The 21435-nt window shown below is 51.8% G+C and overlaps 1 protein-coding gene and 1 pseudogene across 5 annotated transcripts in view; one reads left to right on the forward strand and one right to left on the reverse strand.

The window, feature by feature from the left end:
* GATAD2B (GATA zinc finger domain containing 2B) overlaps positions 1–4870 on the forward strand; it is a 97795-nt gene extending 92925 nt beyond the window's left edge. For 4 of the 5 annotated variants that reach the window (XM_021089803.2, XM_085022909.1, XM_021089802.2 and 1 more), the window contains 3 exons: positions 37–147; positions 302–419; positions 1057–4870. In XM_021089803.2, coding sequence (XP_020945462.1) covers positions 37–147; positions 302–419; positions 1057–1190 — 363 coding nt within the window. In that variant the 3' untranslated portion in view covers positions 1191–4870. The remainder of the gene's footprint in view (positions 1–36; positions 148–301; positions 420–1056) is intronic. The other variant, XR_014844163.1, reaches the window with a different exon arrangement.
* A 4550-nt stretch (positions 4871–9420) lies between these two features.
* On the reverse strand, positions 9421–17224 carry LOC146404070 (uncharacterized; annotated as a pseudogene).
* Between the last annotated feature and the right edge of the window lie 4211 nt (positions 17225–21435).

The following is a 21435-nucleotide window of genomic DNA, read 5'->3' on the forward strand; positions in this document are numbered from 1 at the left end:
CTGTCCTCTCCAACCTGTCCTGATGACTCCCAACAGGAAATCGAACAGCGATTACAGCAGCAGGCAGCCCTCTCCCCCACTACGGCTCCAGCTGTGTCCAGTGTCAGTAAACAAGAGACCATAATGAGACATCATACACTTCGGCAGGTGAGGATTTCGCTTGAGGTTTTGTCAGCCTTTTATCCCAATTTGTCCTTTCTTCGCTGGGAACTCAATACCACTTTTCTGTACTCCCACATCTTTACCTCCCCCTTTCACCTTCTATCATGGCAAAGTTTCACCTGTTCCCTCATCATTGCAGGCTCCACAGCCCCAAAGCAGCCTCCAGCGTGGCATACCCACATCTGCCCGTTCCATGCTTTCCAACTTCGCACAGGCACCCCAGCTGTCTGTGCCAGGTGGCCTCCTTGGTATGCCAGGTAAGAAGGATTGACCTGAGAACTTTTCTCAGGGATTGACTAATTAGTATGCACTTCTTTAGCAGCCCCTTTAGGTGAGTTGTTCTTTCTTTTGTTTTCTGCTTTTTTTTAGGACCTACTTCCTTCACTCTTGTTTTTCAGCAGATGTTTTCAAATTCCATATTATATGCTAGGCACATTGCATTAGGGTTTTGGTGGTGAAAATGACACAGCGTGCCCATTTGGCAGGCATGTGGTTATTAATCTCCCCAGAATAGCAGAGCTAACTGTCCTGATCCTGTCTTGAGTAACCCAGAGATGCCTCTTTACAGTCAGCAGCCCCAAACCAAAGCAGATTCGGTAATTCCCTTTCTGTCTTGATTGCTTTCCTCTCACCACTCTTTTATCTGACTCTTCTATACCATCAAGACTGTATTTATTATTCCTGGTAGGATCAAGTTTTGGGAAGACCTTTCTTCCTAAAGTTTGTGAGCAGGGGGGTAGTTGCTACTGAAATAAAGCTTAACTGAGCCTGACACTTGCAGACAACTTCTAATGTTTCCTCACGTCTGCACCATTGCAGCCCCGTGGTAGTATGGAAGAAAGTGTCCTTTCCTCTTTTAAATACCTGCCCTCCACTTTTGTCTCCTGGGTCTAGGTGTCAACATTGCATACTTGAACACTGGCATCGGAGGACACAAAGCCCCCAGTTTGGCAGACCGACAGCGGGAATACCTTTTAGACATGATCCCTCCCCGGTCTATATCGCAGTCCATCAGTGGACAGAAATAACGCCTGTTCCACTTGTGCTGCCCCAACCTTGAATCCTTTACCCCTCTCCTCTCCCATTGCCCCCAACTTCCGTCGCATGCAGTGCCTGTACTGGTGCCTACCATACACGGAAAACAAAACAGAAAAACAGAAGACAAAAAGTAGAAATCAACAAGAAAACACACGCCCTGCCCTGCCACCTCCCCTTTATTTCCCACTGCTGCGATCTGTTCTGCCACTCTGTCTTTTCTCTTCAGTTTTCTTTAACAGTGAGGTGGATCATTGCCTCTGATAGAGGTCAGAATGAGGTCCTGGGGAGAAACCTAAGCCCTCTGACGTGTGTTTCTGAAGTTTGTTTTTATGCTTTAATTGTTGTTACCATTTTTAATGATGTTGTGTGTCCTCCCTTTGTTCAGTGGACGGTTAAACCTTTTTACTTTGCCTCCAATATTTTTTCTCTTCTTTCGTCTCCCCCCCCCTTTTTTTTGGTTAACACAAATGACATTCAATTGTGATAGGAGCATTGCAGTGTAGGGTCCTCAACTGCCAAGTCGGACATGACTGGGAGTGTTAGGGGCAGAAGTTTTTAATGCACTTAACCCAGGGTTAGGGGGAGGTGGTGGCATCAAACAAGAAGTAATAGCACACCAGCTGCAGGGTGTCTCTGAGCTGGACAGTTTGGGAGGCAGTATTAAGTATTGAAGTTGGGCTCTAAGCATGAGGGAAAAGAGCCTGGAAGGAGAAGCTTTAAAAACTTAACCACCCTGGAATTGACTCATAAAAAAGCAGGAGAAAGGGCATGATGATGAGCATGATGTTGAGCCAAGGAAGACTGAGACCAGATCCTGGCCTTCTGGATGCTGGGGGAATGAGATTGGTCCCCTGACCCTAGTGGGGCCACACACAAGTCATTTCCAGGCCAGTTAGCCCAAAATTATTTCATCTTTTTTCTTTTTTTTTTTTTTTGTAAAATTCACCTCCCCATCCCCATCTTTTTCTTTAAAAAAAAAATCCTAGTCTGCCCCTCAGTAACCACAGCCCCACCTGTAACATAGAGGAGTGGCTGTTCCCAGCCTGATTTTGCTGTGTGTCCTGGAAGTTGGACAGGGCATGCGTGAGTGAGAGGACAAAGGGAGGAAATAGAAGTCTCCCAACAGTTGAGACTTTCCCATTTGTCTTTCCCTTTACCCTCTGAGCACCAAGAGGTGAGGGTTAGGGTACCTAATCAGGTTGGAGCCCTGCCCTGACGCTGCTGCACTATCTGCAGAGCCAACTGCTCAAAGCCAAACAATTCATGTCAAAACCAGTCCTGGACCTCTGTCATATAAGTAGTTGTCTTTTTTCTTCCCCAGAATTCTATTGATTTTGCTTTTTTTGTTTGTTTTTATTTTTTTTTCTTAAGTGCTACTAATGTAGAGAATGAATTGAATTGTGCAATGTTGCTGTTCTGGGGATTGGGGAAATTAGCATCCCATTTTCCCACATTGTGGGGGAAGGGGAGGGGACCAGGCTGATTTTGAGGTAAGGGAAGTCCCTTAAAAGTAGGAGTTTCTGCTCTTCTCATAGTGTATGCCCCACCTGCCTCTCCAGCTCTCGAAGCTGCCAGAGTTTGAGGAAGGGATACTTCAGCACAGAGGTATGAAGAGAAGTTTAACATCTGCCCTTGAAAGCCACCTGGGAAGGTTCCCCCACTTTTATTTTTTAAAATTAAATGATTTTTTTAAAGTAAGAAGGCACTTTTAAAATTAACACACACAAACTGCACACGTTCCCCATAAAGTTTGGGGAGAGGATGAGAGAAGGAGCTGGAATCAGGCTCAGTTCCCCCCACACTGGCCTCTATTCCCTGTACTCCAGAGCCACTGTGGGTGAATTATACTGGCCCTACGGGCCTCCCTGGCTATTTTTCTTTCCTCCTTTCCCCCAAATTCATTGAGCACTTAATAAAGGAGCGGAGATGCAGCCTGTGTCTGGGCTCCCCAGTGGTGAAATGATCTGGAAACTAGACGCTTAGTAACAGGTAGTGATGGGGTCGTTTCAAGTATTTTTCTGGGGAACGTGGAACCCCTAACTGTAAGTGGTGGGAGAGGGAGGGGGGGTTAATGGAACTGGGTCTGGGATTATTTTAAAATTATATATATATATATAAAGATATATTCTTACATCTTTTCTTTGCCCTCTGTGCTTTGAAAGCACTGGATAAATCGTTTGGTTTTGCTTTTCTCTCTTCCACAGAATTGGAAGCTTTTTTAAAAATATTTTCCCTGCAAATCATCTTGCCTTGTGGCATGTCTGTCTAGCCTCTTCCCTCCCCACTCCCCCATGATGAAGTGCCATTTCTGTTGTCTCCCCTCCCCCAGCTCAGAGGTGCTCAGAGGTACAAGGTGCCCAAGTTCGTCAATTGAGATTAAAAGTAAAGGAATAGAGAATGTGCAATACCGTCTGGCTGGGGGCTGTCCCTGCCCTGAGCTGAGTCCCTTCCCTGGGAGCCAGGCCACCTTTGAATGGGGTTTAGAAGCAAGATGTGTAGAGATGGGGGATGATGGGGAAGGAGAGCCTGGAGTGAGTGCCTGCCAAGGTGCTGAGGTGATAGGGGAGAAGGTGGAGTCTTCCCTGTTTTTATCCCCTCAGGGTCAGTTACATTAGAGGCTGCTTGTTGACTAGTATAGCTCCATGACCCTTTGCTCAATCACTGAGATGTGATTTCTTACCCTCTCTTCTCCCCATATTCATTCCCTTCCCAGGGATTAGTGACGGGGGTGAGGTTCCCCTAATCATGGTAAAGTATTAGCCTTCCACCTCCTCCCTTTCCTCCCTCTCCCCCGTCCTTCTGTTTTCCTCATTTCTCTACCTTTTCATCACCGATTGCCTTGTGTCCCTCCAAGTCTGTTGTTGCTGTCCATCCCCAGGCCTTGGGCCCCATAGACACTAAACCTCATGCTCTAAAAATAGGAGGAAAGATCCTCTGTTCAGAGTTATCTTTACCCGTGGAGCACTAAAGCTCAGGGTGATACTAGAGTGAGGATCCCACCAGTTTTACCTGGCTTCCTCCATCCCCAGAGGCTTTAAAAGTAGTAGTTTATGGACAGTGATTTACTCCCTAGAAGCCTGATATGGGTGGATTAGCAGTAAGGCTTGGGTAAAGCTGAGGGACAGAGGTCCTTATTTGTCTTTTTGTTTTTCTTTTTTTCTTTTGTTTTTCTTTTTTTTTTTTTTAAATCATATGACCACAGCATCTGGACTTTCTTCATCCCTGGAATAAGTATATTTTCCACATTTTTTGGATGTATGTATGGTAGACAATTTTTTTTAAGACACGGAGATAAATGTTTTCCTGCTTTGGTTACCTTTCCTTTTCCCTTTAAAAGGAATTAGCTATAGAACTGCTTTGTAAAGATGCTTCTTGATATTTTACTTTTGTTCCTTTTCCCCAACCCACTCCCTTTTCTCCCCACTCCTCCAGAAGGCATAACCTTCTCTCCACACCCCCTCCCATCCCTACCCCAGTTCTAGGCTCCCTTCCCCTCCAACAAGACCTTCATTAGCTTATGATATTTGCTGCCGAGATGTTATAACAAGGACTCATTCGTGTATATAAGCTATTTCTTGAACCATTTAAAAGGAATTGTACATTGTGTAGAAAAAAAAAAAAAAAAAACTGAAAAAGAGAAAAAAAAGCCCTAGCCATGGATATTGTGAAACTGTGTTATGTCATTTTGTAATGTGCCCGTTTGTGTATGATCCGTGCAAAAGGGTTTCTGGGGAAGGGGAGGGGGTAGGGAGGCAGGGCTGTGGAGGGTGGGGAGGGGAGTGGGCCGGGCCCAGCACACTGAGACTGGCAGCTGCTCCAACCCCATCCCTCCTTAGAGATGCCACCTCCCCCACCACCCACCCCTAATTTGTGCCTTGCCTCCCCACCCTGGAGTAGTCCCTCCGGGTCACCAGCACTGCCTTGGCAGAGCCCACTCCCTACCCTAACCTGCCCACCCTCCCTACCCCCCAGCATTAGGTTGATACTGTGGGGAAGTGCTGGGGGTTGGGAGGTAGCCGAGGAATGGGGCAGTTCCCGGGGGCATTGAAACCAAGTATTATTATGAATTGTAATTGTATTTGCACTGTTTTTTTTTTTTTTTCCTCTGATTGCATCAGCATATGTACAATATACCTATATAACAAAATTCAGTGTCAAGCTTTCTTATGCAAGGGATTTCCCCCACCCCACCCCCCAAAATAGAACGTAGTTTCATGGGCCTTTGAGGGTGGATTGCTTCAGGGGATGATAGAAATGATTTTAACAAGTCATCCTAAGAAAGTCTCCCCTAGGGAGAACCACATCCATCTGTACACAGTTTTAGGCTTTGTAAATTAGGATGAGGCTGGGTTACTGTGAACGCTCAGGCTCTTAGCCCAGACTGTGGAGAATAAAGAACCACAGCACAAAAGGGGTGGAGTGGTGGCACAGTCTGGAGACTTGGGGTCTATTCCCAAGCTTTCCTACTAACTTGCTATGTGACCTTTGGTGGAGTTGATTTTCTGGGTCTCAGTTTTCTTATTTGTAAAGTGATGCAGGCAGTGGGAGCTCATCTGGCCACCGAGTTTAAAATTCTGTTCTCTGCTTCCTTCCCTACCTACGAAACAAAACAACTTGAGGTGAGGAAAGTGTTGGGCTGAAAACCCAGGGAGGAAACCAAAGTGGCTAGTGGGTACATGCCAGGCCTCTGCTGTTTGTTTTGGTTTGGGAAAGGCAGCTGAGTGATATTTAGGACATCCGTTAAACTTGTGACATCTTTGCCCTCATGCCTCTAGTCATCCAAGGCAGGGTCCAGGCCCGAAGCCTCACCTCACAAGCAGCTGCCCTTAAGGGTGGTTGACCAGCGAGTGCTCCCGGTTGGTGGTCACCTACACCCTTTGAGAGCTACAGGATGCGTAACTTCCCCCATTTCTTGGTACGAGAGCTCAGTCCTACCAAGTTCACATCTTGTCTCCTTCCCTCAGATCTCATCTGAACCCCCTAAAGGCAGCTGTCTCAGCAGCTGTCTCCTTCAGGGGCCCAGTTTCCCCACAGCCTGGGCTGAGTACTCCCACACTCTAGGTTCTTGGCTGGTAAGGCCTGGAGAGGATACAGGATGATGGGTGAAGCCCTGGTAAAGGTGGAAGGATATGTTGGGGGTGGGGGGTGGGGACCAGGAGGGTGGGATGGGGAATGGCCTTCTCTGAATAGGGTGGGTGGGAGGGGAACAAGACCCTTTTGCACAACTCTCTTTAAGTTTCTTTTCCTTTTTTTTTTTTTTTTTAAACTCATTCTCGTTTTCTGCATTGTGTTTGGGAATTAAAATGAAAAAACTAAGACCAATAGAAACTGGTTTTCAAAAAGGCAAATACACTCCCATCTGTTTCAGATGCTGCTGAGCATTTCAGCAGTGACAGATTCAAATAATAAGCTAATTTTTGGAGAAAGGATTAAAAGAAAAAAACTTTGTAATATTTATCACTTGCAAGCTATGTTTAATAAAGAAAGGAATGGTTTCTAAACTTTCCTGTGGCTTGTGCTTTAGTTATGGGGGGGGCAGTTTGGTGGGAGAATTTGAGGGGTGATTGGGAAATGAGCTATGGCTTGTACTCCTCTCCAGTCAATGGTGGACCTTTAGTTTGTACCCTTTTCTTCAGTCGTGATGATTCTGTATTCTTATTCCCCTTCTTGATGTAGATCCTGTGTTCTGAAAGCCACTGATACCACTTCAGTTACTTTAGGGTCTAAAAGTATCCAGAAGGAGGCTGCATTTAACCCAGATGCTGGCTCTCCATTCTGTCCTATGGAGAGGTGTACCCTAGCAATATATATATATATATATATATATTTTTTTTTTTAGGGCCGTACCTGTAGCACACAGAGGTTCCCAGGCCAGCCTGCACCACAGCCACAGCAACGCTGGATCCTTAACCCACTGAGTGAGGCCAGGGATCGAACCTGCAACCTCATGGTTCCTAGTCAGATTTGTTTCCGGTGTGCCATGATGGGAACTCCTACCCTAGCTATTCTTGGCCTTTCTTATCACACGGCTGTAGGTGTTAGTAAACTGTAGCATGCTGATTTCTCCAGGTGGGAATTTTTGTCTTTTTAGGGCCATACCTGTGGCATGTGGAAGTTCCTAGGCTAGGGGTTGAATCAGAGCTGCAGCTGCTGGCCTACACCACAGCCACAGCAACACAGGATCTGAGCTGCATCTGCGACCTACACCACAGTTCACAGCAACACCAGATCTTTAACCCACTGAGCAAGGCCAGGGCTTGAACCTGCATCCTCATGGATCCTGGTCAGGTATGTTACCACTGAGCCACAATGCAAACTCCTCCAGGTGGAATCCTTAAAACACCTCACACTGTTCTCTTCGTAGTGAACTGCAGAATATAGTTCCTTAGTTCAAATGCAACATCCCCTGGAAGATCTGAAACTGCTCTGTCTTACCACCTCATCACCCCTACTCCTCCAAGTTTTCCTTTCAATCCAAAACATTAACCAGATCCTGTTTTTTCCATTTTGGTTTATTTCTTTTTTTTTTTTTTTTGTCTTTTGTCTTTTGTTGTTGTTGCTATTTCTTGGGCCGCTCCCGCAGCATATGGAGGTTCCCAGGCTAGGGGTTGAATCGGAGCTGTAGCCACCGGCCTACGCCAGAGCCACAGCAACGCGGGATCCGAGCCGTGTCTGCAACCTACACCACAGCTCACAGCAACGCCGGATCGTTAACCCACTGAGCAAGGGCAGGGACTGAACGCGAAACCTCATGGTTCCTAGTCGGATTCGTTAACCACTGCCCCACGACGGGAACTCCCATTTTGGTTTATTTCTAACAAAGCACTTAAGACCAGGCCCACCCAGAGGAGAGGATGTCACTTTCTCAAAGACTTGAAGTTTGGGGCTGTTCTTAACCCCTGGGTCCCTTGTCACGTTTCTTAGTTAAATTTCTTACGCAGATGGAGCAGGTGCAGAGGGGCAAGGCCCAGTCTTGCTGGAGTTGTGTCATTTGTACCAGCATCATTTTATGAGAGCACAGAAGAGTCAGTGGGGTCCCACAAGGCTCGATTTTCCTTCCTCTGAGACCCTACCCCTTTGGGGCACAATCCTGGACAGTCCTAGAGGAAGAGGCAGGTTAAGCGAGAGCCTCGGGGTTTGGTTTTAAGGTTGTGGTGGTAGAGCCAGATGAGGAGGGACAAAGCACCTCCCACTTAGGTCAGCAGAGGGAGGAGTAGGGAAGAGGCTCCCTTTGGACACCAGAATGGAGGGGATAGATGGGTGGGGTGCTCGTAGTCTCTGTGCTCATTTTACAGGGATTCAAGGCCACCGAAACCTTAAAGCAAACTATTATTTCCTTTCAAAAATAGAACTTGGGAGTTCCCGTCGTGGCTCAGTGGTTAACGAATCCGACTAGGAACCATGAGGTTGCAGGTTCGATCCCTGGCCTTGCTCAGTGGGTTAAGGATCCGGCATTGCCATGAGCTGTGGTGTAGGTCGCAGACGTGGCTCGGATCCCGAGTTGCTGTGGCTCTGGTATAGGCCGGCTGCTACAGTTCTGATTTGACCCCTAGCCTGGGAACCTCCATATGCTGCGGGAGCAGCCCAAGAAATGGCAAAGACGAAAAAAAAAAAAAAAAAAAATTGGAGGGATGCCTCCTGAAAGGGGGCCAGTGCTTTGGATCTGGAAAGGGGGAGATGAGCATGTGGTTGCTCAGAGAAGCAGAGCATGTGAGCTCAGGTATTCAGAACTCTTCTGGTGTTGGGACAAGGGGGGCAAGATACTGAGCAGCCCCTTTGTCTACCTGCCCATTCAGTCCACCAGGAATGCAGGGTGCCTTTCCTGGGGTCAGACCCCAGCTTGGGCATGAGCAAGGCTAGGGGCTGGAGTTGGTCCATGGAGGTACTGACAGAGTCCCTTGCCCTGCCTCCCCTCTTGGGAGGAACCCTTATAGCTAGGTATCTTTGGTTAGTTCATATTTAGATCAAGAGGATAGATTCAGTGGGGTCAGGAGGCAGGACTAACGAGTTGGGGAGGACTCCCACCTGAGCCTGGTTTAGTTTGAGGTTATTTGGTGTGTTGGGGAAGACACAGATACCCCCCATTTCTTGAGGAGAAGAGAGAAATAGAGAAATCACACCCTCTTCTCTCTCCCTGTGGTCGGTCCTGCACCTCCCCAGAGAAGGGCTGAGGGACCTTTTCTGACTCAAAGGTGAGGTACATTCTTTGGTAGGGCTGGAGTTAGTGGCATCTGGGAGGGAGCCCTTAGGCTGATCACCTGAGCGGGAAGGAGATGGTCAGACCCAGACCCAGGGCCTCAAGCACACCACTTTCCCCTCCCTTTAATCCCCCTCACCTGGGTGATGAGTTCAGTCTTCTCCCCCAGCTTCCGTCCACTTGGAGCCTGGCCTCTGTGGTCCCTTGCTCTGTCCAAGACAGTCTGAGGCACTGCCCGGCACTCATGGGACCCTGTCTGCAGAAGAGGTTGCCGGGATAGGAAGGGTCAGCACCGTGACTGTCTGGGGCTTCCCTCTGGCTTAGCATTCATCCTCTTCCTTACGCTGTAGGGGAAGAGGCTGGGCCCTTTCCTTGTGCACAGGATGGCTAGAATCTGGGACTGGCCCACTTCTGCACCTGTCCTCTGCCCTGGGCACCCCCATGCCCTCTGCCCTGCATCATGCATTCTGCCAGGTCTCCTCCCCTCCTGGTACCACACAGCTCTGAGAAGAATTGGGTCTTCCTCTCTGCCTCATTCTGTCAAATGGATTACTCATGGATAAGTGCTTTCCTGGGAGTTCCCATTGTGGCACAGTGGAAATGAATCCAACTAGTATCCATGAGGATGTGGGTTCGATCCCTGGCCTTGCTCAGTGGGTCGGGGATCCGGAGTTGACGTGAGCTGTGGTGAAGGTGGCAGACACGGCTCGGATCCCACGTTGCTCTGGCTGGGGTGTAGGCCGGCAACTGTGGCTCTGATTATTCCCCTAGCCTGGGAACCTCCATATGCCATGGGTGGGGCCCCTAAAAAAAGGGCTTTCCTGCTCCTTGGGCTTTATGCTGCCATAGTGCAGACTGTCTCCCTGGCCGTTTTCCCCATTGGCTATCCTGGCCCTTACCTATGTCTCCAGCCCAGGAGGAGGCAGAGGAGACAAACGATGAGGGCAGCCAGGCCCACGTGGATGCCTACTACAACCCCAGGCAGCGAGCTGCTCTCATCCTGGCTGCAAGAGCACCCAGCCTTGGATTCTGTGGACACAGTGCAGTTGGTCAGAGGACCTGGGGGAGGCAAAGCTCAACCCCTCCTCCCTGAAGACGGACAACCATGGTCCCATGGGAGGGGTCTGCTCTGACTCCAGGCCTGCTACCTGCCCTACTGGATCCACTCACCAGGGGTGGCCAGAGGCACATCACTCAAAGAAACAACGTGGGCATTGCTGTTAACATCCTCGTTGCCATTGAATGCCTGGAGCTTGATCTCATAGAGGGTGGCTGGCTCTGCAGAGAGCAGGAGATTGTAAAGCAGACAGGCCTGTCTGCACCAGGAGCTCATACCTGGGGCAAGACCACACTGAAGAAGGGGCCCGAGGGTGTCACAAGAAGGTTCAAGGCCTTACCCAGACCTGTGTAGAGGAAGGAATTGACAGGGCTAGCAAGGAGCAGGGGCCCCTCAAAATGGATGGCTGGGAGCTTGTGGTGAAAGAGTTTAAAGCTCTGGATGGGCCGCAGCTGGGGTGGCAGTTCCTAGGCCTGCACAGAGGTGGCATTGAGCACTTTGGTGGAGAAGCCAAAGGCAGCAAGGGCTGCAAAGGAAGTAAGATAAACTGGTTGGCAGCCCTGGCTCCCTGAGGCCAGGGGCTCTACAGGGCTGGAGAGGCTGTCACTCATTGCTGCTGCCCATGGTGGGGGCATGGATGGATGTGGAGTCCTGGCTGGCGCCCTCTGCTGAATAGGCCCGCAAGTGGATGCAGTAGGCTGTGGCAGGCTCCAGGTTGGAGAAGACATGCTCAAAGGTCCCTTTCCCCACAGCCTCTTAGAGCTCTGGGCCAGCTGGCTCTGAAGAAGAGCAGTTTGGCAACTAGCATTCCTCTTCCTCACTACAAACATACCAGCCCCCACAAAATGGGCACGAAGCCCCAGCTGGACCTCCAGAGAGCAGGGAAGGGGGCTACGGAAGTTGGAGCCAGAATGAGAAAGGCTGAGGGTAAGGAAGGAGCTGATGAGCAGAAGGAAGTACCAGAAGGCCACAGACCCAGAGTCCTGGTCAGGCCCGGGAGGTCACTAAGAATGAGAGGGACTCGCCCAGGAACACTCCCAGTCAGGGGCAGAAGTGGGTTGGGGCCAGGGACTTCTGTCCACCCATCTACACTCACCTCCCACAGGCTGGAGGTGCAGCACATAGCTGATGATGTTCTCAGGACACTTGGATGGCAGAAGGGGAGAGAGCCACTGCCTGCAGACCCTTGGAGGCAGGGGGTGGCTCAAGGTCTCCTGTCACAGCCAGGCGGGCACTAGCCTGGTTGGAGCCTGCACTGTTCTCTGCCACACATTGGTAGATGGCCTCATCCTTGGCTGAGATCCCTGCCAGCATCAGTGTGCTAGGAAAAAACAAACACAGGCACTGGAGGGATAGTCTTCCTGCCAAGTCTCCTGCCCCAGTGGGGTGGCAAGACCCACAGACCTGACCAGAGACAGAAGGACACCAGCTGTGCGTAGGCATTGATTATATGGAACGGGCAGGGCAGAGCCTTCTGTGAGTGGGGGGTACTTGCAGGGGGGTTGTGTGGTTTGTGAAGAGCAAGTGTAGGTATTGTATGTAGGTGTATTGTATGGGGGCAGGTGAGGGGACCTCGGCGGTCAGGCAGGGTGGAGGAGTGGGACAGGGGTACCTCGGTAGCTGTTGTTGTGGGTCAGCTGAAGGTTATCCCCAGGACTCCGCCCCTTTCCATTCTTCAACCAGACCAACGGGGGCTCTGGGGCGCCTTGGGCCACGCAGGTGAAGATGGCACTGTTGCCTGGAGGCTTGGACAAGGACTGTGGCCACTGGACAAACTCAGGGGGAGCTGGGCAGGCAATGGCAGGTGGAAGGTGCCATGAGGCCCAGCCTCTTGTCCTCTTCCTGTCCCTCTTCCCAACCAGGTTCCCTTGGGGGGATGGGGTGCCCCGGGACTCTCTCCAGCCAGCCCTGGGGGCTCACCCTGCACAAGCAGGACACCCTGAGCTGTGTGTCAGACCCGGGTGCCTGGCCAATTGGCTGCACAGACGTAGGTGCCCCAGTGCTAAACCGACACATCAGAGATCATGGGGTTCCCAGTGCCCAGGACTTGGATGCCTTCTGATGGGGCAGCTGTCTGTGGGGAGGCCAGGGGTCAGAGCTGGGGAAAGGCAAAGGGCTGGGGGCTCTGGGAAGCAGGGCAGGGTGGCTGCGCACCCAGGCAGCGCCAGCAGACTAATGGCCATGGGTGGCCTGTGGTGATGCACTCCAGCACTGCTGTTCAGTATACCTTGAGAGTCAGGTTCTGAGGCCCAGACAGGATCTCGAGTTCCTGCAGCAGCTGTGGGGATCCCACTGCGGGGTAAAAACAGCAAGTTGAGGAATCAGGAAACAGAACTCTTCCCACTGCACCCAGGCAGGGCCAACATTTTTTTAATTTTTTAAAAATAAAATGAAAGTTTCTCAAGGACTGGTATAAAGTCTTCCACATCTTTAAGGCTCCCTCAAGGCCTAGAATACTATTTCACTCATTCATCCTGCCATCATATATTGAGGGCCTACTTTGGGCCAGGCACTCCTCAGTTTGTCTCCCATAAGCTCTAGTTCAGGCTATGGACTACCTTGGCCAAAAGGGTTGTATTCCCCCTGGTCAGACTGTTCAGTGAGCTGGTCCATATAATAACCCTTCACCTTTCCCTGGCTAAACCCTTCCACAGGCATTATACTCTGAGTGCCACATGCATCATCCCCCTGAAAAGCCTGTGAGGCCAGAGCTTTTATTTCTCCAAATTTACAGATGAGAAAGCCAAGTGCCATGGAGCTTAAGTAACTTATTCAACATCAGAGGGACTAGCAGAGGTGGGACTCAAATCTGGCACTAGACAGCTGACCGCATACCCCTCCTGCCACTGTGCACTCAGAAGTCTGGGAAATTCCGTATCCTTGCTTCCTACCCAGGGTAAGGCCTGCCCCAGAGAAGTTGCTTTAGGAATGAATGGTCGGGGGCCTCAATCTCCAGCTCCTGTCCCGGCGGAAGAGTCTACGCTGACCCTGGCCCCTTTCCGACATTTAGGCAGCCCACGAACCCTCAGTTACTGGTTGATCCTCTGCTCCCAACAGGTACCTGCCTCTTCTCATTTGCCTGAAGCTCTCTGGCCATTTATTTCCCTGCTTCCACAGGCAGCAGGATGGAGGACCTGTGCCTGCCCGATAACTTGGCACTTGGCCAGGAGCCCTGATCATCATGGAAGCCTGGCATCCTGCCCTGCCCTCCTGCTCCAGATGGTTGATGGGAACAGGAAGTAGAAGGCCAGAGGAACCCCACCCAGGCTAGGCTTTTCTCGCTACTCTCAAGGAGGGGGCCCTGATTCCCCACCCTGCTTTCGGTTTTGAGGTAGTCCAGATCAGAGACACAATAGATGCCCCCTTTCCATCTTCAGTTTAACAAGCAGCCTTTGGTGAAATTCTGTCAGAGGTTTTCAAAGTCCACGTGGAGGCACCTCAATGCTTGCCCAAGATTCACTAGTTAGCTATACCGTGGGGCCCCCTAGTGGATGATTCAGGCATGCCTTCCTCTCACATCCCCATTGGCATCTGGGCTTCAGACTCTGGCATCAGTCTTACCTCAGTTTCCTGCTAGGTGCCAATTCTTCTTAGGCTCCTCTGTGACCCTTACCTTAGGCCCCAAATTCTCCCGCCCCACTTGGTCTGCATTTGGGGTCATTTTGGATGTCTCACCTCAGGTACAAAGCTATTTTCATCCTTATCCTCAGGAGGAAACGTGCAAACGTACACACATGAACATGCAAGCAACACCCCAGCATCCACTCCCAGCTAAGACACAGAAGCCCACCACTCTACACCCATCAAGGGCCCCCACTGCTCTCTGGATCAAGTCCAAATTCCTCTTCATGAAGGGCCTCACCTACCTTACCCACACCATTTCTTTGTTACCCTGAATTCTGCCCATTCTATGGAACTGCAGCATGGAACTGCCTGCATGAACCGTGCTTTTCTCATCCTTGAGCTTTTGCACAAGGCAGTGCCAGGGATGCCACCCTCCCCACCTCTCTGACCTTGACCTACCTCCCTGCTCACCCTTCAACACCCAGCTTGGTATAGCTTTCTCCCAAGGCCCCTGACCACAGCCCAAGGCTGGGTTAGAGGCTCCTGCCCTGGGTTCCCACCCCACTTCCCTCTCTATTCAGTTGCAAGCTCTGGGAAGCTATCGATGCACCCAGCCTGTTCTATCTGCTTACTGCTGTATTCCCACACCCAGCACAGTCCTCATGTACGGCCAGCGTGCAAAAGTATCTGTACCATATACAACCACATCAGCCACATCCACTCCCAGTGGCACCAGCTCTCACACCCTCCTCTCTGCCCAGTGCCCACTCTGATTCCCTAGCCCTTGCTTACCCTTCAAGGTCAGCTGAGCATCCTGGCTGTGGCAGGCATTGGCCACATTTCGTGCCATACAGCAGTAAATGCCCATGTCAGCCTGGCCCACACTGGTGATGTGGAGGATGCCACCAGGCAGCAGCAGCATCACCCTGAGGATGCAGAAGTCAGGGGTCTGTGGTTGTGTGGTGGCCCACAGCCTGCCACCCCGCCACACTCCTGGCTGGTGCTCACCGGTGATGGGCAGTACTCAAAGTGGTGCCATTGTGCTCCCAGGAAATGGCAGACTCCGGCACCCCCGGATCAGGCACTGGAAGCAGGTGGCCCCACCCCCTCCACCTCGACTGACTCTGGATGTTGGTGGAAGCGTGACAGACGTAGGGCGCAGGAATAACCTAAGCACCTAGAGAGCCGCCCCAGGCTCTGCCACCAACAATTCTGTCCCAGAGCCCCAGCTCCCGCTCTGTGCCCATGGCTGCCACTTCCTACTGACCACTTGCTTGCACCCTTGCAGTCTCACATCTGTGGTTTTTGTTTTGGGGTTTGTTTTTTTGTGGGTTTTTTGGTATGTATGTGTGTGGGGTTTTTTTAGGGCCCCACCTGCGGCATATGGAGGTTCCCAGGCTAGGGGTCGAATTGGAGCTGCAGCTGACAGCCTCACCACAGCCACAGCCACGTGGGATTTAATCTGCGTCTGCAACCTACACCACAGCTCACAGCAACACCAGATCCTTAACTCATTGAGTGAGGCTAGGGATCAAACCAACTTGATCTAGTTGGGTTTGTTACCACTAAGCCACGATGGGAACTCCTGTGGGTTTTTTTAAATGTCTGATTTTTGTGGGCCATAAGCATTTCGCCTTTCTCCACAAGAAACATTTTTTTTTTTTTTGTCTTTTTGCTATTTCTTGGGCTGCTCCCACGGCATATGGAGGTTCCCAGGCTAGGGGTCGAATCGGAGCTGTAGCCACCGGCCTACGCCAGAGCCACAGCAACGCGGGATCCGAGCCATGTCTGCAACCTACACCACAGCTCACGGCAACGCCGGATCGTTAACCCACGGAGCAAGGGCAGGGACCAAATCCGCAACCTCATGGTTCCTAGTCGGATTCGTTAACCACTGCGCCACGACAGGAACTCCCAAGAAACATTTTTTTAATTAATGAATTTTATTACATTTATAGGTGTACAACAATAATCACAACCAAATTTTATAGCATTTCCATCCCAAACCCTCAGCGCACATAAGAAACATTTAAAATTATGTTTTATAGGGAGTTCCCATTGTGGCTCAGTGGTTAATGAATCAACTAGGAACCATGAGGTTTCAGGTTCAATCCCTGGCCTCACTCGGTGGGTTAGGGATCCGGTGTTGCCATGAGCTGTAGTGTAGGTCGCAGATGCGGCTCGGATCCCGAGTTGCTGTGGCTCTGGTGTAGGCCGGCAGCTACAGCTCCGATTAGACCCCTAGCCTGGGAACCTCCATATGCCGCAGGTGCGGCCCTAGAAAAACAAACAAACAAACAAAAAATATATATATGTTTTATAATGCCTTGGTATCAAGACAAATGTAATCCAGTGCTGTAATAACTCATTATTATATATTCATTATATTCTTTTTTTTTTTTTTTTCTGGTCGAGCCCATGGCATGTGGAAGTTCCCAGGTCAGGGATCAAATCTGCACCACAGATGTTACCCGAGCCACTGCAGTGATAACACCAGTTCCTTAACCCACTGCACCACAAGGGAGCTCCTCTTCTGGTTTTAAAGAAATTAAAACTAAAATCAGTTTGTGGGTCTCTGAAAGTACCTTGGGCCCTAGGTGCTGTGAATACTGCATCAATTCAGTGCCACTTGGGCCCATCCTGGGCAACTCTATGCCCCATCAGTGCCATCTGTGCACTCTAGTCCCCCTCACCCATTGAAGGAGCAGCCCAGTCACTTACTTGCCAGCTGCATCCGAGCCCACTGGCTCACCAGGCGCCCGTAGCAGTTCTGGGCCACACAGTGATACTGGTGGGTGCGGGAAAGGAGGCTCCGGTGGGAGGGCAGGGCAGCCAGATGCAGGGAGTTGTCCGGTGGCATCAGGCTGGGTTTGCTGTCGTTGGCCAGGGCCGGCCCATCCCACTGCCAGGAAATGGATACCGGAGGCTCACCCTCCACCTGGCATTGGCAGCACCAGCAGGCACTCCAGCACAGGCACCATGTCCCCAAGCTCCCGCATGAAAACCAGCTCAGAGCTTGCAGTGCAACCTGCGGGGACAGCCAGCAAGCCCGGAGCCTCCCCTCAGACAGGCTTCTGTGGCCCATTGCCTCCCCTCAGTTTTGTCCCCCTCCTGGCCTGGGCGAAGGGTGACGTGGCAGGACTTTACTTTGGGGGGCACTTTGGGGCAGCAAGGGAGGAGCAGGGCAGGGAGGAGGGACTGGCAGTCTGAGGAGCTGTCTTCTGGGCAGCAGTGATTGATGGCTGCTTTCAGCAAGGCCCTGGCAATGGGGAAGGGGTGGGAAGGGCACAAAGGCGAGGTCAGGGGCCCAGGCGTGGGCATTGTGCTCCCCAGGGGACAATGGGGTCGCCCCTCCCTCCCCTGCTGGCCCATCTGCCCATCTACCCACAGGGTCAGCTTCCCAGGACTCCTGTGCCCCACTTCCCACTGCCAGGACCCCAGCCCCTGACCAGGGAGGGAGCACACTTGCACAGACTCACTCACAGACACACACACTCGGACTGAAAATCCCAACCTCACAGACCAGCCCACAACCTAGATAGAGACAGTTTCCATCTCAGACACACAGCACAAAGGACACAAACCAGTCACATGGAGATGTCGCTACAAAGTCACAACTATGCCTGCATAGGCAGCAGACAGCAACGTCATGGGCCCAGAAATACACGAAGAGCAGAGCTGTGCGCCCACATGCACAGACCCCCTCTGAGTACACCGTGACATGCTAACTCAGCCTGCAAGGAGGAGCGGGGACCCACCCAGCAGATGGGGAGGCAGCCCACAGTCTCTGGGGCCAGAGCCCACAGGCTCAGGGTTCAGCCAGCCTCGCACCCTCGGCACACCCTCTTAGCCCCCGCCTCTCCAAGATCCTCGGCCGACAGCCCCTCCTAAGCCGCAGGACCCCCAGCTCTCCTTCCAGCTGGGGCAGCCCCAGGACTGCAGGCAAAGTCTTTGCTCCCTCAGGCTCTCCCTCCGCATGGCTCTTTCCTGCAGACACACACCTGTCCTTCCTGCTTGCCCACAGGTGCCCCTGCACCACCCTCCCCCACTTTGTCCCCCAACTCCCCCACCCCCCTGTCTTCCCCCTTATCCTTCCATCTCCCCCTCTCCCCTGCCTTTCCCCACTTCTCCCTGGGCCCTTGTCTTCCTTCTCCCCTCAAGCCCTGCAGGCCCAACCACTTACCCCAGTCTTGGAGCAGCAGCAGCAGCAGCAGAAGCAGCCTTGGCCCCATGTCCCCACAGGCCTGGCGCTCTCAGCCCTGGGCTGCTTCCCCAGCAGCCCTGGTTTTCTGCCGCCATCCAGCCTGAGGGGCCCTGGGCTGTGCGCATTCCCCCCACACACTTGGGGGCAGTGTGGGTGCTCTGGCCTTGCTGTGGGGAGCCTGGGGTCTGAGGGGGCCTGAGGTCTAGGGTCGAGGCTGGAGGCTGCTGACCTTCACTCCATGTCCTCCCAGGAGCTGAGGCTCTCTCTGCTTTCGGCCTGAGCCCCCTCCCCACCCCCATCCCCACGGTCCCCTCCTCCCAGGGCCAGAACCCAGACACTGTGACAATCAGGGCGGGGATGGGGCAGGGGCCGATTAGAGGAGGGAAAAGTTGGGGGTCAAGCTCACCCGCTTCCCAGCCTCCAGAGTCTTCCCTCAGCCTTTGACCCACCCATTACTCCCTCTCAAACACAGAATGACCAGAGTTGAGGGGGGTAGAAGTTGAGGCCTCTGCCCCCCCCCACCCAAGCCCAGCTCTGGGGATCCAAGGCCACAACAGGGAGGCTCGGAATCTGATCTGAGGGTCCCGGGGAGGGACCCAGAGCCCCCACTCTCCTGGAAGAGTTGCTGTCCCAGGTGCTGAGCTGGCCCAGCATAAGGGAGCTCATCCCATTAGTTTGGTCATGGCCCCAACAGCCCCTCACCATTCACAGCGTCACTTTCCAAAGCTGTTCTCGCCATTCTTTTTTTTTTTTTTTTTTTTTTTTTTGGCTTTTTGCCTTTTTGCCTTTTTGCCTTTTTCTAGGGCCGCTCCCGCAGCATATAGAGGTTCCCAGGCTAGGGGTTGAATCGGAGCCGCAGCCACTGGCCTACACCAGAGCCACAGCAACGTGGGATCTGAGCTGCGTCTGCAACCTACACTGCAGCTCTCGGCAACGCCAGATGCTTAACCCACTGAGCAAGGCCAGGGATCGAACCCGCAACCTCATGGTTCCTAGTCGGATTCGTTAACCACTGAGCTACAGAGGGAATTCCTGTTCTCTCTATTCTTGCTGGGGCAATGGACTGGGGCCATCCTGGGCGGGAGGTGGCCAGCAGACAGAGGGTTGGGACCCAGACTCCACTGCCCCACCCTCAAGGGAAGAAACCTGGGCCCCCCTCCCCTTACAGGGCTGATCATCTAAACATACGAAAAGCAGGGAGCTGCCTTTTTGCCAGAGGAGCCTGGGACTCAGGAAGGTGCTGACTTCCAGACTTTTTTCCACAGGACCTCCCTCCCCTACACTGCAGCCTGCCCCACCCCAAGCAAAGTTTCTAAAAAGACAGGAGAGGAGTTCCCATTGTGACTCAGGGGTAACGAACCCAACTAGTATCCACGAGGATGCACCTGACTAGTATCCACGAGGATGTGGGTTGGATCCTTGGACTTGCTCAGTCGGTTAAGGATCTGGTGTTGCCGTGGGCTGTGGTGTAGATCGCTGACATGGCTTGGATCCCTCGTTGCTGTGGTTGTGGTGCAGGCTGGCAGCTGTAGCTGCAATTCAACACTGAGCCTGGGAACCTCCATATCCTAAAAAGAAAAAAAAACAAAAACACTTTAGAACATCTTATCTGCTGCATTTACCTTGTCATCTCCAAATTCACACTCCAGCATAGCCCCCGGGGCAACAAACAGTCCATACAGAAGGCCTGGGTTCAAGTCCAAGCTCTGTTACTAACCAGCTGTCTTGCGTTGACAGGTATCCCGCACCTCTGAGATTTCCCCACCTGTAAGATGGGAAGACCCGACTTGGAGTGGTGACCATCAAGTGAAACACACTGCACTTTAAGGGCCAAGCGTCACTCCTCCTCCTCCTCCTTTTTAAGAGCAGTCGGAGAGAACTCACATACCCTAGAGTTCACCCGTTTAATCTTTACAATCTAAGAGCTTTAGTATATTTATCGAGTTGCACGACCATCACCACGATCTATTTTAGAACATTTTCGGAGTTCCTGTCATGGCACAGTGGCAACGCATCTGTCTAGGAACGATGAGGATGCAGGTTCGATCCCTGGCCTCGCCCAGTGGGTTAAGGATCTGGCGTTGCTGTGAGCTGTGGTGTAGGTTGCAGACACGGCTCGGATCCCGCGTTGCGGTGGTGGAGGTGTAGGCCAGCTCCAATTGGACCCCTAGCCTGGGAACCTCCATATGCTGCAGGTGTGGTCCTAAAAAGACCAAAAAAAAAATTTTAGAACATTTTCATCACCTCCGAAAGATACATTATACATATTAATATTCGTTCCTCATCTGCCCCCTCCCTCACCCCTTCCCTGTTCCCAGCAGCCATTCTACTTTCTGTCTTTGCCTAATCTGGACACCTCTTATCAGTAGACTCAACTATATGTGGTCTTTTGTGTCTGGCTTCTTTTACTCAGCATGCTGTTTCTTTTTTTCTTTTTAGGGCCTCACCTGCACTATATGGAGGTTCTCAGGCTAGGGGTTGAATCAGAGCTACAGCTGCTGGCCTACACCACAACCACAGCCACAGCCACATCAGATCCACACCACGTCTGTGACCTACACCACAGCTCACGGCAATGCCGGATCCTTAACCCACTGAGCCAGGCCAGGGATCAAACCTGCGTCCTCATGGATGCCAGTCAGATCTGTTTCTGCTGAGCCACGACAGGAACTCCTTAAGCACTTCTTTTTGTAACCCTCAATATATGAGTTCCCATTGTGGCTCAGTGGTTAACCAACCCAACCTGAGGATGCAGGTTCGATCCCTGGCCTGGCTCAGTGGGTTAAGAATCCAGCGTTGCTGTGAGCTGAAGTTCCGATTTGACCCCTAGACTGGGAACCTCTATTATGCCCCAGGTGTGGCCATAAAAAGACAAAAAAAACAAAATCAAAAAAACCCCTCGATATAGGAGTTATCTCATTGGCCCCAGGCCCCTTCGAGAATCTGATGAATGCTTCCCCCAACCCCCAAAGAGAGAAACATGCCCTACATTCCCGTGGACATCTGCATGTGCCCCCTGAGCCCCAGGTCAGGAGGTGCTGTCCCAGGAATAGAGCCCCAAACAACCCTGATGCTCAGGAAATGCTGGCAGGATTGTTTTGCCAAAACCTGCCCCTCTTTTCTGCCCTCCCTGACAATTAAAAATTGGCCCAACCCAGAGTTCCCTTTGTGGCGCAGCAGAAACAAATCTGACTAGTATCCATGAACACGTGG

Source organism: Sus scrofa, chromosome 4 (assembly GCF_054392235.1).
Source record: "Sus scrofa isolate SSC_HxYL_T2T_F1_AM1 chromosome 4, Sscrofa_HxYL_maternal_Yorkshire_Landrace_v2.0, whole genome shotgun sequence".
Taxonomy (NCBI): Eukaryota; Metazoa; Chordata; class Mammalia; order Artiodactyla; family Suidae; genus Sus; species Sus scrofa.